Below are 14,151 nucleotides of genomic sequence, written 5' to 3' on the forward strand. Positions count from 1 at the left end.
AAACATACCCAGCAGTATTATCTACTTTAGATTAGCTCCTCTTGAAAAACTATAACATTAAAATACTGCTTACATTGTAATACACAAATGAAAAATAATCATTGACATGGGCCAAAAGAAAATAGGCCTGCATTTTGTTGTTGTCTTTTAATTGAATGCAATATTTATTTTTTAAATGTAACTGAGTAGGTTATTCTATTGTGTGGTATTGCTTCTTCTACTCAAGTTATAATACTTTTTTTCATTTCCGCTAACAGCCACATAAAAATCAAGCTCCATTGTTTTCACACAAATAATTAAACCCTCAAAAATATATACAAAATATGGAATTAAATTTTAAATATAAGGCAGTACTTTATTGCTATTTTTTAAAAAGATGGGACACATTTCCACAATAAAAGAACGTACTATTAACAGAAATAAGATATTTAGAAAAGTATGACCTTTATTTAAAATATCTTGCATTAACTTAATAATGGTGCTCGATATAAATTGTCATTTCAAAAACAAAGGCAGTTGTAATAGAAAATTGGGAAAAATGTTTGTAAAAAGTGCGTTACTGAGAATATTTGATTCATTCATCAGTCCTGCACTTCACTTAATCAGGATTCCTGCTCAAACAAAGTGATTCATATGAACAGAATTTATTTGATATAAAATATTTTCTACGTGCTTACAAAGCGCAATTGTACAATTATAAAACAGAGAAGTCAAACAGGTTAAAATAAAGACAAAATAGATACACAGTAAGGTATGACACAGGTTATACTATCTTTGCTAAGGCTAAAATGTGTGGCAGTAATCAAGGCTAACAGAGATTTTTACTGTAAATGTTGAAGCTGAGGGTCAAGTTTTGGCAGAGTGAATCACCATCTTTGCTGGTTCAACAGAAACATAATGTATATTAAAATGAATTCAATACAAGCCTATAATTAATAAAATTGTACTGTTTTCCTTAAATGCCTGCTACTAATTCTCACAAGTAAAAGCTTCCTCCAAGTCGATCAGGATGTTTGTAGTTCCTGATGTCTGCAGATTGAGTTACTGCTTAAACCTTTGAATGTGGTGGACGTCACAGCGGCTGCAGGGCAACAGGATCACTCTGCATTGTGGCCTTTCATATCTCTTCTTATGATGTCATTCACTAGAAAACATTGAAAGGAGGGATGAGTAACTGTAATGTTTACAACACCTAATTAAAACAGGATAAGATGCTTATATCATGTGGTGTTCAACATTTTCTTAAAGGGTCTGTTTCATTTATAGTAGTTTTATATTTCAAAACCTTCTGTGTACATTTTTGTAAAAAAAAAAAAAAATATCTCATGATATATAAATGAAAGAAAATTAATTGAAATAAAAACTCAGTTTTAGTCAAAACTGGTGGTGCTTTTACTTCCACCATCATCAGGTTAAGCGATTGATTTACTACCAGTAGGAGTCACCAAAGTCACATTTTCTTTTTACATTTACTGCTTGTATTTAAAGGTTGACAGTGGAGAAATGACAGGAAATGAAGGGTTAGACGTGGGGAAGGCAACAAGGGTCCTCTGTCAGACTTGAATTAGGGAAGCTGAGGTTTGTGGTTGGCACCTTAAAGACCTTAGTCACCAGGGCACCCCCCATGACATGTTCTAATTTCAAACATAGTGTCCAGTGATGACTTGCAATCTCTGCATGGATGATGTGTTTCAGTTACATTAATGTCCACTGGATATCTCTTTTATTGAACACAAGTTTACCATATCTGTCACGGTTTATGGAACAGTCAAGAATCTCTTTTCTAACAAATAAGCACTGTTGTAACTAACATTTAACAAAAATAACTTATTTATATATATATATATATATATATATATATATATATACATTTTCTTTTTTTTCTTTTCTTTTTTTTAAAACCTGAGAGAAATAACAAGATAAACACAGTTGTGTTTTTTGGTTAATTTCTTTATGATGCTCATCAGTAGTTACCTAAACTTGTACTATATTGCTCCAGTCTATATCAGAGACCAGAACAAAGAACACTGCTGCTTTCTTACCACAGGTGTGTCTGCATGAATTTCCCTATACAGTTATACTTCCTGTTTCTGTCCTCCATCGCTGAGGTGTAAACAGAAACTTCCCCCCGCAGTCAACAAGGTCGGGGTAAATCCATGTGTTGTCTCACTTCACCGTGAGGTTGCACAATACATCAGAATTTATAAGCAAGTTTGATTAAATCTATTTCAGATGTGACTGGGCTTGCTCATGAAGCTGCAGCAAATGGATCTGTTTGCATGAGTGTGTAAAAGGGAGAGAGAGTGAGAGTGAGACTGAAACAGCAGATAGAAAGGCCCAACAGAAAACCACAAGGCAGGATTTGCAAGTGTACAGTTGCAAAGTGTGTGTATGCATTGCAGACTGGACCACAAGCACCCATCCCCCAGACTTTAGTAGTTCACCTTAGAGTTACAGTTTATCTTATAATAGTGTTTCCTTAGTAACACAATACATATCCTCTACAACTATTTTAGCATTAATCTTGTCACCAACGACTTTTTAAAAGCGCACAAGATAAACCAGGGAAATAAACAGATCCATTATAAACTAAAACAAACTGATTTTTCTTGATGTAGTCATTCCTCCTGGTCATATTGGTCATTAACTGTGTCTGGCACTATATTGGATTAGCAGGAGGGACACTGCCTTTGATTTCCTTCCTAATAGAAAATCCACATTCGTTAATCTGTATTAAAGAATAACACAAAAAAAGTTTATCTGAACCTAATATGAGGCTTCACCTGTCTGACTTAGACAAGTTAAGTGAATATCTTCCAATGTTTTTAGAACTAATTGACCTGTTTGAGTTGTTTTTAAAGAGACTCATAGCCAAAGCCTCATAATAACCTCATACATTTCTGAATGCCTTTTTGCACAGGAACCTAGACTGGATTTGGTCCCTCCTCCCCTATCCTATAAGTGCATTAAGTAGGGATGGAGAAGGGAAGAAAGACTGGAAAAAATGTTTTTGTTAAAAACTTAAAAGAGATGTTTAAATCTTGCTTAGTTTCGCATCCATATCTGCATTGGATGGCCATTATGAGATGGATTGTTGGGTTTGAGAAGTTAAAAGTTGTCAGACACAACTTCCGCGATCTTGATGCTGGAAAGGTATGAAGCATACTGTGGATTCGGGATACAAAGACAGTGAATATCAATATTACTCACCGTCCTCCAGGTAGGCATAGCTGATGTTCTCTTGTTTGACCGTGATTTTCTCTGAAGCTCGTTCCTCATGGTTTCCTCTGGCAGAGCTGTTCTGGGTCAGACTCTGCCCGCCTGAATCAACCCGACTCCCAGCCATTACCTGGGCTTGACCTTGAATGTATCTCAAAGGTGGTGATTTTCCCAGAGGCAGCCCTGTCTGAACAAAACCCTGATGTCTTGATACCAAACAAGCCTCGAAGGAATCACCAACCTGAGGACCTTCGCCCAGTTTCGCCACCGGGGTTCTAGCACCGACACAGTGGCTGGGAGCGGAGGCAGGATGGGGAGGGGCAGCGCCGCAGTTGCCGTAACGCTGGTTCACCGTATGGTACAGCACTGGGCTGTTCATCAGAGTGTCGGCTGTGGACTGGTAATAGAGTGGTTGGTCGTCCAGCGGATCAGACCTTAAGATGTGGGCTCGGGGATCTACAGTGGTTAGGTGGTACAGTGTTGAGGAAACATTCAAGGCTTGAAGGTTGCTGTCCTGCTCCAGGTGATGGTAGAGAGACTTCATTGACATGCCGGGCAGAGACTGATTATCTGAGTAGCCGTACGAGTTCAAGTGGTAGTCATCCAGTGGTTCTGCTTTAACGGCTGAAAAATACAAACAAAGATTATCTGACACTGGAATAATATAGAGTACAGAAGTGTGAAATGATGGACACTTTCCACCCTAAACAGTCGCCATCTTGGCTACATAGAGGAAGGAGCGGCACCACGGACGTAAAGAATTTTCTAATTAAGATGTCTGAGGAAGCTGCAGCTGTTCCTGAACATCAAACAAAAGTTCATTTTTCACTATTGCTGCTGGACAGTAGAATCAGTGTGTTCATTGAGTGTGTTAAACAGAGGGCACAAAAACACAATCATTTCTGGGTAAAATAATTCAAGCTGCAGATATTTTGGCAGATGATGTGTTAAATTGGTAAAAATGTAAGGAAAAACATTACAAAATTGTATGCTAGTAGAGTGAATAGATGTCGAGGTATTTCATTAAACAGGTGTAAAATGTTGAGCTAATGGTGGCACTACAGGAAAAGTCTGAGCATCACCAAAGTCTTTGAGAGCCGTCCTCTGGCGGCGGTAAAAGCGTGTACCTGATTTCATGGCAATCCATCAAATAGCTGTTGAAATATTTCAGTGTAGAGCAGCTAGCATGGCTTAAATAGTGAGTGAAAATGTCATAGTAATTGACTAATTCAAAGAAGAGATAGCCGACATTTCAGCTGTGGGTATCACATGTAGGTGTTAAGAGCATTAGTGAAAACAATCGCGGCAGACAGAGTTTCCTCTCGAGAACAAGTGAGATTTGTCCCCACGCGCCCTGTGCTGTTTCTGCAGTTTGCTGTAAACAACAACTGAAAGATTGAATTCTCAGGTTTTGGGCAGCTTTCTTGTAAAATTTTAGAACAGCAGGGTTAAATAGGAAGCTTGTGGATGGCAGCTGGATTTCAGCTGTTTTACAGCACTCAGATTTAATCTGACTAATGTGTTGCAATTTTATGTATTCTCTGACTTGGACTTATGTGACTTCGCACACATTTACCTCTTTTTTTTTTTAGCAACAGTTTAAGGTTCAGTTTGTGTTTGTTTCTGTCTTCATTTGATGGCACAAATGAGATAACAACAGTCCAGATGCAGGGTTCAAGTTTGTTTCATTTTATCAGACCTTGAATTGTCCTGATAGAGGTGAGCAAAATATTTCCTCACAATGCAGACTTTCCCTGGGTGTGAATTTGTGATCGTTCAATCCCCTTCCTGATTCTCTAACATTCAGGGTACACCAGTTTCTCCTCTAATGACAGAGCTGAGATGGTACAGAGATAAATACCTGTCATAGGAGTGTAGATGAAGTGCTGGGGCTGGCTGCCTTTCTTCTTCCCGTTGATGACGTAGAAGTTGACTTTGGCCGGCTGACAAATGGTGCGGTCTCGATACGGAGGGACTTGAACGAACAGCAGGTCCTTGTGGCCCATCAACAAAAAGAAAAGTCATTAATCAGCCAAATTTGCTAAAACCTAATATTGTGAGCTGTCCCAAATTTGATCAACTAGATTTGTTCTAATATGACGTTTTTTGATTACCGTGTCGAGGCAGTCACCAAAGTGTGGTCATAGGTTTTGTGTTTAGCTTTCTGTTTTTAGTGCGTGTGAATGTGTAACAGTACCAGACATTGTTGACTTAAGTATATAATATCTGCAAAAAGGCATATCATGGCATATGTAAAATGAATGCCTTTCGTCAACACAGATCAGTGGAAGTTAACTTACAGCTTGGGTTTTGTCCCTGTCCACAGTGGCATCCACCTCCCAGATTTTCTGCCCATCTGGAAACAGCGTGCAGGTGTTAATGCAGCTTAGCTTTCGTGCCAAGAGTTCGATGAGAGAATCAATCCAACTCTGAGGTTTGTACAAGAAATGTGTTTCTGTAGGCAGCAGCTAAAAGGGACAAACAGCTATCTATTCTGAAAGTAACAAAACATGCACCTCTAGAGTTCGGCAATCAACATCTTATGTCTCATTTGCTACAGGCGACCTGTCCAGTGTGTACGTGGCCTTTGCCCAACGTCAGGCACCTGTGACCCTGTTCAGGGCAAAGCAGGTAAAGATGATGGATGGATGGATCTTATTTGCTTGATCCAAAACATATTGTGGTTATATGCCCGGCTGTCTTTTGGCTTTAGAGGTAATGTTTTTTTTATTTTCTTCCAGGTTTGCTCTCTGCTTCCAGTCTTTACCCCGAGTTGGGCTCATCTGTTGTTATTTGAGCAGTATGAAGCCTCTCATCAAACTTTCATCAAAGTCAATTAATTGCTACAAAACAAGTTTGATTGAATTTTTTTAAGGATTCAGATTTTTTCAATCATGTCTAACAGTAGCTACAATATGCAAGCACATTTATTCACAGTGGAAAACAAGTTTCTCTTTTATGTCTGGTTCAATGTTTTATTCCCATCTCAGTTTTTACCTGCTGTTTCTGTTTTCTACCCACACAGTGAAGATAGACAAAGCCTCTGCTCTGGGTCTGAATCTTTATCAGTCTTTCAAACCACATCCTGTTGCATAAAACCCCACACCAAGTAAAAGGGAGGCTTCACATGCAGTCAACTCTATCCATCCTGCTCTCAAACTGTGTAACCCAACAATTTTGCGTGGGTAAAAGGAGCAGTAACGAGGTGAGAAATTTCCATTAAGAGGTAAATAAAAGTTGCCACTGCCAGTAAAACAGTAAAGGTTTACTGATGTTTCATTTGTCAAAAGTAAAAGTAGGGACTGGAGGAAGATGTGCGTCACTAAAAGCTGATGTTTCCTGGGTGATATGCAAAAAAACAAATCTAAAAATACAAATACTAAATGTGTAGGTGGACACACTCAAGCAGGATATTGGAAAGACATAAGTAATTATTAGCCTATTTTAATCATGAAAAACAGTTTAGAGTCTAAATATACACACATAACTATCACATTTGGGATACAAAGTATATAATTATACATAATAACTATCACATTTAAAACATCAACAAGAATCATTCACTAGACACCCTGTGTAATATATCAAAGTAGTAGTCTGATGTTTTGGGAAATAATCCTAATCATTTTTCGAGTTAAGAAGATTGGTAATACGTTGGACTTTCATGCTTGGAAGGTAAATACAAAGCTACTGCAAATGGCTGGTTAGCGTGAAATTTTAGATTTTGATTACGTTATGAGATTATGGTTTGGGTTAAAATAAGTAAATTACCGTAACGTAAATAATTGTTTTGCCTCTTTCTTGCCTCTGTGCCATGTAATGAAAACTGACTGCTTTAATAGTTACGTATTTACTGTCCAGACATGACAGGTATCAATCGTGTTTGGCAAGAAGTCAAATAAGAAAACTTTTCCCAAAATGTGACCCTCTTCTTTGAAGTACGATAACATCCTATGTTGTGGCACACCTTTAAAAACTCTAGAGGCTTGACTTTATAAGATCCAACACCACATCGATACACATTTACTGATTTAAAAAAAATCCTCACCTTGTCTCTTCTCTGAAAATATCACCTTGGAGTCGGATGTGAAGTTCTGTCCAGTTAGGATCATTTGTTGGCCACCAAGTACGGAGCATTGGTCCAGGTCCTGCCTCTTGACTGCGGGGGGCTCCTGAGCTGAGCGCTGAGCTGGAGGAACATGAAGACACAACCGTATGACCGGCCACAGAGGAGTTTAAAAATATTACCAGTGGGAACATTTTCAGGGCAAATGGCCACTTTGATTTTTGTCATTGAAAATCAACATTGCCTGAGAAACTTTATATTAAAGTCAGCTTATACAACTTTTGAACTGGACAAGAGCAGTCCAGTATAGGAGATTCATAAAGTCAGCAAAGTGACTCAGTGAATCAGTGTGTAAAGTTTGTATATATTAGCCAATATTAGATGCCATAAACTAGATTGAGAAAGACAAAATATGAAGCACTTGATAAAACTGTCAGGTCTACAATCCTGAATGTTATGTTAGCAAATCAAGAATTGAACACTTCTTACAGCATTCGATTGGGTTTGAGGCCACTTGGAGAGACACCAGCTGGCCGCCAGGTTGAGGAATGTGGACACGAAACACCAAACGCACACGCGTGTTTTTTCGCCCGAGGTCCGTCTCGCCGTTCCTTAGTTCGATGTCGGCATTTCTCAGCTTCAAGATCCCTACGCAGTCAATCCTGTGCAACGTAAGAGAAGACATAAAATGTAAAAATGATGCCACAGTTCCCTGTTACGAACGTTGCCACCTCCTGTGTCCTCACAAGTCCTCACAAGTTGTTGCAAGACTGTCTGAAAGTTTCAAATTATTACTTTTGTTTAGTCAAAGTAATGGTCTCTGCCATTTTTGTACAACAAAATGACTTCTTTGCAACTGTTTTTCAGTGACTCATCACTAGCCATGTTCATCAAACCATTTCTGTTTGCTGCTGCAAACAATCGTATCTGACAGGTCTTTCTTGGAAAAACTCTCTGGCGCACAGGAAGTGACGCATTTTATATTTCCGTTAGCAGCAACGGCAACTTGTTGGGAGTGAAAGAAGATGAAAACCATGTGGCTGTCATGAGTGGCCGTAGCCTTTAAGAGCAGAGCACTTAGTCCAGTGGAAAATCGGTGTTGTTTGCAGATTGCTTAATGAGCATGAGGAAACAGGCAACTGATTTGTGGTGATGGATGTGGCCACATATTCTGAGCTTTCTCTGATTTCAGTGTGACTTCTTTATATCCCCGCAGTCCCTCTGTTCTACTCACACCACTCCCGTGTGATTCTTCGGCTCTAGAGGGATCTCCAACACTTTGGTCCCATTGATCATCCTCTCCATGCTGGGCGTGGTGACGGTCTTCCCGGTGATGCGGTGGACCTGGTAGAAGGCGTGGGGTTTCAGGAGCCTGTCGTCGGCTGTCCCCATGAAGACCTGCAGCATCAGTGGAGCGGCGCCTTGGTATCCACGGAGCTGGTGAGGGGAACAAAGGTGCTTACATGCGTGCGTCCCGCTGAATTGAAATAACCGTAAGAGCATTTAAGCCCATGACTCTCGAGAACTAATTTACACTGCAAAATAAATCTCTTTTCTCTGTGTGAATGATTTCACAGCTCACTATCTAACTGGCTAAGCAAGAACACTGCTTTGCATAGTCCAGTTGTGCAACGGGGCCTGAAAACCAGCAGTGAAGAGTTGTTATTTAACTCACTGTAGAGCAGTAAATAAAGATCATGTGTCAATATTTGTATGTTATGTCAGTATACCTGATTTGTAGCTGTTACTGTGTTTATTTTAGCAGATTGAAACAGTGCATGCCTTAGTAATTATCATTGTGGGAGTAAAGACGTCATAGTGGTGTGAGACGTTTTCTTCATTTGCATGGCATTTTGGCTTTACATAAACACGTTATCCAGGAAATACCACCCCACATTCATGACCTCTCACTCCCACTTGTCCCTCATTAGAGCTATCTGTTTCTTTGTCTTTGGTCCCTTGTATTCACACATAAGTCCTCCCACCTGAACCTCCGGATGCCCTCCATTAAGTGTCTTGACAGCTCCTCGGCTGCCCTCTGTCTCATAGTGAGCTCTGTGGTAAGATTTGGGCTGCTGTTGGATCAGCAGCTCGTACTGGCCGGACTGGCTGAGCAACGGCCACTCTAAAGAGGGCAGCGGAGCCACGGAGAGACCGCTGGGGGACAGATGGAGAGAGAAAGAGAATAAGACATGAAAATGTAATGAAAGACAAAAAAACAGTGACCCACCAATTGCAAACTTTATACCATAATATCAGTTTTTTCTCATATTTCCTGCACGGTGTCGGTTAAGTGGTGTCCATAAATGCTCATTTGTGTTTTCATTTTAAATTGTTAGAGGCACTAATTGCCTGTAAGTAATAAGACAGGACAAATCAACCACCTGTATGTGGGTCGTCCAACGTGATGGACTGTATGAGGAGGAGGCCACACAGCTGGGAGCATGTAAAAGGTCTCAGGTTTGACCTCAGCTCCTGCCCTGCCCACCCTGTCCTGCTTAACGGCCCACTCGTACCCGTCTCCGTACACACAGTCCTGTCTCTGGGCCTGCCCGTGTGCACCTCTCACCACTGCGGAGGGCACTGCTCTGGGTAGACTGGAGCTGAGGCTGCTCAGCACCTCCTCTAAGCCCGGGGTCGAGGTCTGAACTTGGGGCTGAAAGTCAGCTTGGGCCTGGTACTGGTGGAGGTAGTAGGACCCCTGCTGCTCGTGGGGCGATGGGATGGGGCTGGGGCTCCGGGAGCGCTGCTTGACAGGAGTGCCACCCTGAGACGGGTGAGCCGGGTCATAAGAGCGCTTCCCATGCGGCGAGGCGGAGCGGGAACGCTGGTGTGGAAGCGGTGAGTTGGCGCGTTGGTGTTGTGGCAGGAGAAAGATCTCGTCGGTGATGCTGTTGCGAGGCGAGGCTCCTGGAGAGGAGTGGGTAGAGGAGGTGTGGATGCCCTGCAGACCCGGGCAGAGGTCCACAGCAGCCGACACCATACCGCAGCCGCCCCTAGAAGAAGGGGAGACGCAAGGTGAGGCCAAGGGAGAATATGCCTCCGCTGGCCAGCCTGTGGAGGAGTTACTGCTGGCAGGGCTGACACACTCCCTGTAGGCTCCCAGGGCTTTGGAGCCAGGGCTCGGCTCCATGGTCTGAGAGTTGAGAGAGTCACCCGACGGAGTGATCTCAATCCTGGGGCTGGGAGCGGGGATGTTTCCTGCTCTTGATGTCAGCCCCAGGGAGTCAAACACAGCCCCTGACAGGTTGTCTGTGGTGGGGCTGTGAGGGGAGGTGTCCTGGCTGGAGGTGGAAATGTAAGCAGCGTGGTGGTGGTCGACCACCAGCAGAGGAGGCTGGCTGTCGCTCTGAAGGAGAGCAGCTGGGTCATCTGTCAGTGACACAAAAAAAAAAAAATCACAATTAAATCACACAGATCCAGAAAACGGGAAGACTCCAAGAAGATCCACTTGGCACAAGTTTGGCTTGTTCAATAGAAATACTCTTATATTGGCAGAACATGACTGTATTGTGTCTGTTTTACATACGTCAAGTTCAAAGAGACAAATTGCGCTTGATTTGATTAAATCAGAATCTTGCACTATGGCACATTTAAATGTTGTACTGACCTGTACACACGCACACCAGAGGTTAGTACATACGACAGTACACCACTTTGTACTGTGTATTTTATATGTTTTTAACTCTGCATTTTATTGTATTTTTTGCCTTGTATTTATTGTGTTGTATATCAAAGTAGTTGTGATGCCACAAACCCCTGCTTGCAAGTGTACTCCTAAGTTAGTATAGTTCGTATTTCCTTCTTCAGCACATGAAGTATTCTGCACGTAGAAACACAAACATCCAATCACCTATTTTCAAAGTGTGAAGATGACTTCTGTCTATACTAAAACAGAAAGAATGGTCTGGTTGATTTACCCTCCTTAATGACAATGATTACTGCACAACATCAGTACCTTACAGCTAAGTACTCATGGATATCCCAAAGCATCTTCATTACAGCCAAATACTCAGCAAGAGAAAAGCCTTTAGTTTTAGAGAAAAACTAGTAAAAAAAAAAAAAAAGGTCAACAGCTACGTTGTTTGACAGAAGATATAATGTTAAGTAAAAGAAATACAGATTATTTCTATATACACACCTTTGTCACAGGCGACAGGAAAATCCTCTCCAGATGGATTATACAGAAACAGGTCGGAAAAGTCCAACTCCTCCTGGCTTATATCTTGACTCAGGCTCTCGGTGAGCCCCAAACCTCCAGAAGTCATCTCCAGCTCTGTGGATTTTCTCCCGACAATAGTAGCCAATATTTTTTTTTATCGTAGTTTTAAAACTCGAAAACTTAATTCAGTTGTACACAAAAATTAAAGCAGTCACACTTTTTCTGAGACGTGGTTAAAACATTAGCAGTTGCTCAAATAAAACATCCAACGCAACATGAAAAAAAACAAACGAGTGACGCCAGAGCCTTCCTGTCACTGCTGATGACAAGCAGAAGTGTGTGTGCGTGTGTGTGTGTGTGTGTGTGTGTGTGTGCGTGTGTGTGTGTGTGTGTGTGCTCCACACTATCTCCAAACACTGGCCTCATCTCTTCCTGTGTGTCTCGTGGGCTGATTTATGTACGATAGAAGGGAGGCTGTATATTGATGTCAGATGACATTATTGTTTCGACATATATATTTATTGATTAGCGTTGCTTTTATCTAATGTTTGCTCACACCTGGTGGTCCGCTGATGCACCGTTGGTTTTACACATGAACTTGAATTTAATTGAAATCCTGTTGGAGCACTTTAAATTGACCATTTACACTATTTTCATTCACTTTTCATTAGGGTGTCATCAAGCATGTGGGAAGTTAGAGTTTTCACTAATTCGTGTTTCAGAAAGACTCTTTTTTTTATGTGTATGTGGCCCACAATAAAATAACAAAGCAACTTGTTTACCCTGTGGTTTGGTTTGTACCAGGCTATATATAAAACGTTTGTAGACTACTTTTTAAATTAAAAGGTCACACCCGCAGCTTTTGCCCGCTGGGTGGCAGTATTGTACAACTTCCACCTACATCCAAGTTCTGTTGGTGTTGATTTAAAGGGCCAGTTCACTCAAATGCAGAAGCCTTTTTGTGTACCGTATATATATAGATTTTTTTTGTCACTCATCTCTTCTTATTTACTGATATGCAGATGTTGTATAGTAGTTGTAATGTGATGTCTATTTGTCTAAAATCAAGCCATTTGTTGAATCAGTTTCATGTATTTTTTCATAATCTGTACATTTTTTTTTCTTTCTTCCCATCATGGAAACGTTTGATCCATTTTGGCAAGGAATTATTGAGTCACACTTTGCAGATTTTTGTAGCTCTGTGGCATTAGTCTCGTAAACCAGAAGTCATGAGTTCAACCCTCATTAGAGCCTCAAAGACTTCAGTTCGTGATCCTCATATCTGTGACAGAAAGTGTGTCTGTCTGGGGATGCTGAGCCTACCCTTCATCAGAGAGGTCAGTTTTTATGTCTGAGGACAGAAGTTAGAAATAGAAGACTCTATTCAAACATAAAAAAATATTGTTGATTAACTTTGTATAGTTGCTCGTTTTTTTCACATATTTTCAAAATCTTTGTTATGCAACGGCACACACAAAAAAAAAATCTTGAATTAATATATCAGATTCTGATACTTATTCTGATATTTGCTTCGAATGAAAGTGTTTGCCAAATGACTGTAATCTATGTAGATTACACTGGTTTCAGATTACCAGTTTATCTGCACGGCTGGACATCCCCTGGGCTCATTGAAAAACGTATTTAAAGTAATTGAAATTGCTCTAATCCTTAAAATAGTTACAAGAATTTAACATGACAGTATTCACACTCATACAGTATCAGCACCCTTAAATACACTTGGTCACATAATATTACAGTTTCCTTTACTTTAACCAAAGTTTGATTTACAGGAAAAAAAAAAAAAAAAAAAAAAAAAAAAAAAAATCATTGTTGACCTAACAAAACATGTTTGCAAAATTAGCTCTAAGATTTGACTGTTGTCAATCAGGGGGCATTTTAACGTCTTCTAGTGCACATGTCGAAGTCACCTGAGGACACATGTGAGTTTTTAGTTCACATGGCAGTTATGTGAGGGTTGTCAGAGTTATTTGAATCAAGGACTGAAGGAGATAACAGATGAAAGAAGCTCAACCCGTCTGCCCTCCCTGCCCAAAATCTGTGCACGGCTGTCCTCAAATGAGCATCCCCTGTCAGTCAGATAGAACAGTGAGGGAAGATTCATTCAGAGTTTTAAGTCAAGTAAAAGTATCAAAACTATGATTTAAGTTTAGTCCATTGCAAGAGGAAGTCCTGATTTTGAATTTTCTTGAGTAAAAGTACAGAAATGTCATCAGCAAACTGCATCCAAAGCTAAAGAACTCATTCTGCAGAATTGGCTCCTGTGAGTGGCAAACTATACATATTTATATATTACATTATCAAATTATAAATACAGATCCATCTGGTGTAGTGAGTTGTGACTGAGCCAGTCGTCCGTGACTGCCAAGCGATAGAGTGTTTGTAAGATTATTAATCTTCCTTTTTTTTGGACTAATCTTTATGTTTTGTGAAATATAAGAGTTTTACCTCTTTGTACTTCAAATAGTTTTTTTTAACTAAAACCATCTGAGAAGTCTAGAGGGTAAAATCATCATCAATCTTTGGTGAAACTTGCTAACAACTCATAAAGCGAGAGGGCCCCAACCAGATGCAATTTCTTTTTTTTCTTTTTTTTTTTTTTTACCACAGAGTTACTTTTTATCACTGCTGAAAAGTTGTGACCAGAGATTTGACCCATCTGTGGTGTAAAAAGTATCTGCGTCCT

General features: G+C 40.4%; 1 protein-coding gene across 1 annotated transcript; it reads right to left on the bottom strand.

Annotated features, from left to right (window-relative positions):
- Window positions 1-449: 449 nt before the first annotated feature.
- On the bottom strand, window positions 450-11,753 carry LOC138197344 (nuclear factor of activated T-cells, cytoplasmic 2-like). The gene is made up of 10 exons (XM_069148113.1): window positions 11,427-11,753; window positions 9,670-10,657; window positions 9,271-9,442; window positions 8,520-8,722; window positions 7,775-7,947; window positions 7,268-7,408; window positions 5,520-5,575; window positions 5,081-5,213; window positions 3,211-3,843; window positions 450-1,144 (listed from the first exon to the last, which is right to left on the bottom strand). Exons 1-10 carry the CDS (start codon window positions 11,551-11,553, stop codon window positions 1,098-1,100), a joined length of 2,673 nt encoding a protein of 890 aa, XP_069004214.1. The 5' UTR covers window positions 11,554-11,753; the 3' UTR covers window positions 450-1,097.
- Window positions 11,754-14,151: the final 2,398 nt, after the last annotated feature.

The sequence above is a fragment of the Embiotoca jacksoni genome, unplaced genomic scaffold, assembly GCF_022577435.1.
Source record: "Embiotoca jacksoni isolate LCO1_2020_lvr unplaced genomic scaffold, fEmbJac1.0.p SCAF_1, whole genome shotgun sequence".
NCBI lineage: Eukaryota > Metazoa > Chordata > Actinopteri > Embiotocidae > Embiotoca > Embiotoca jacksoni.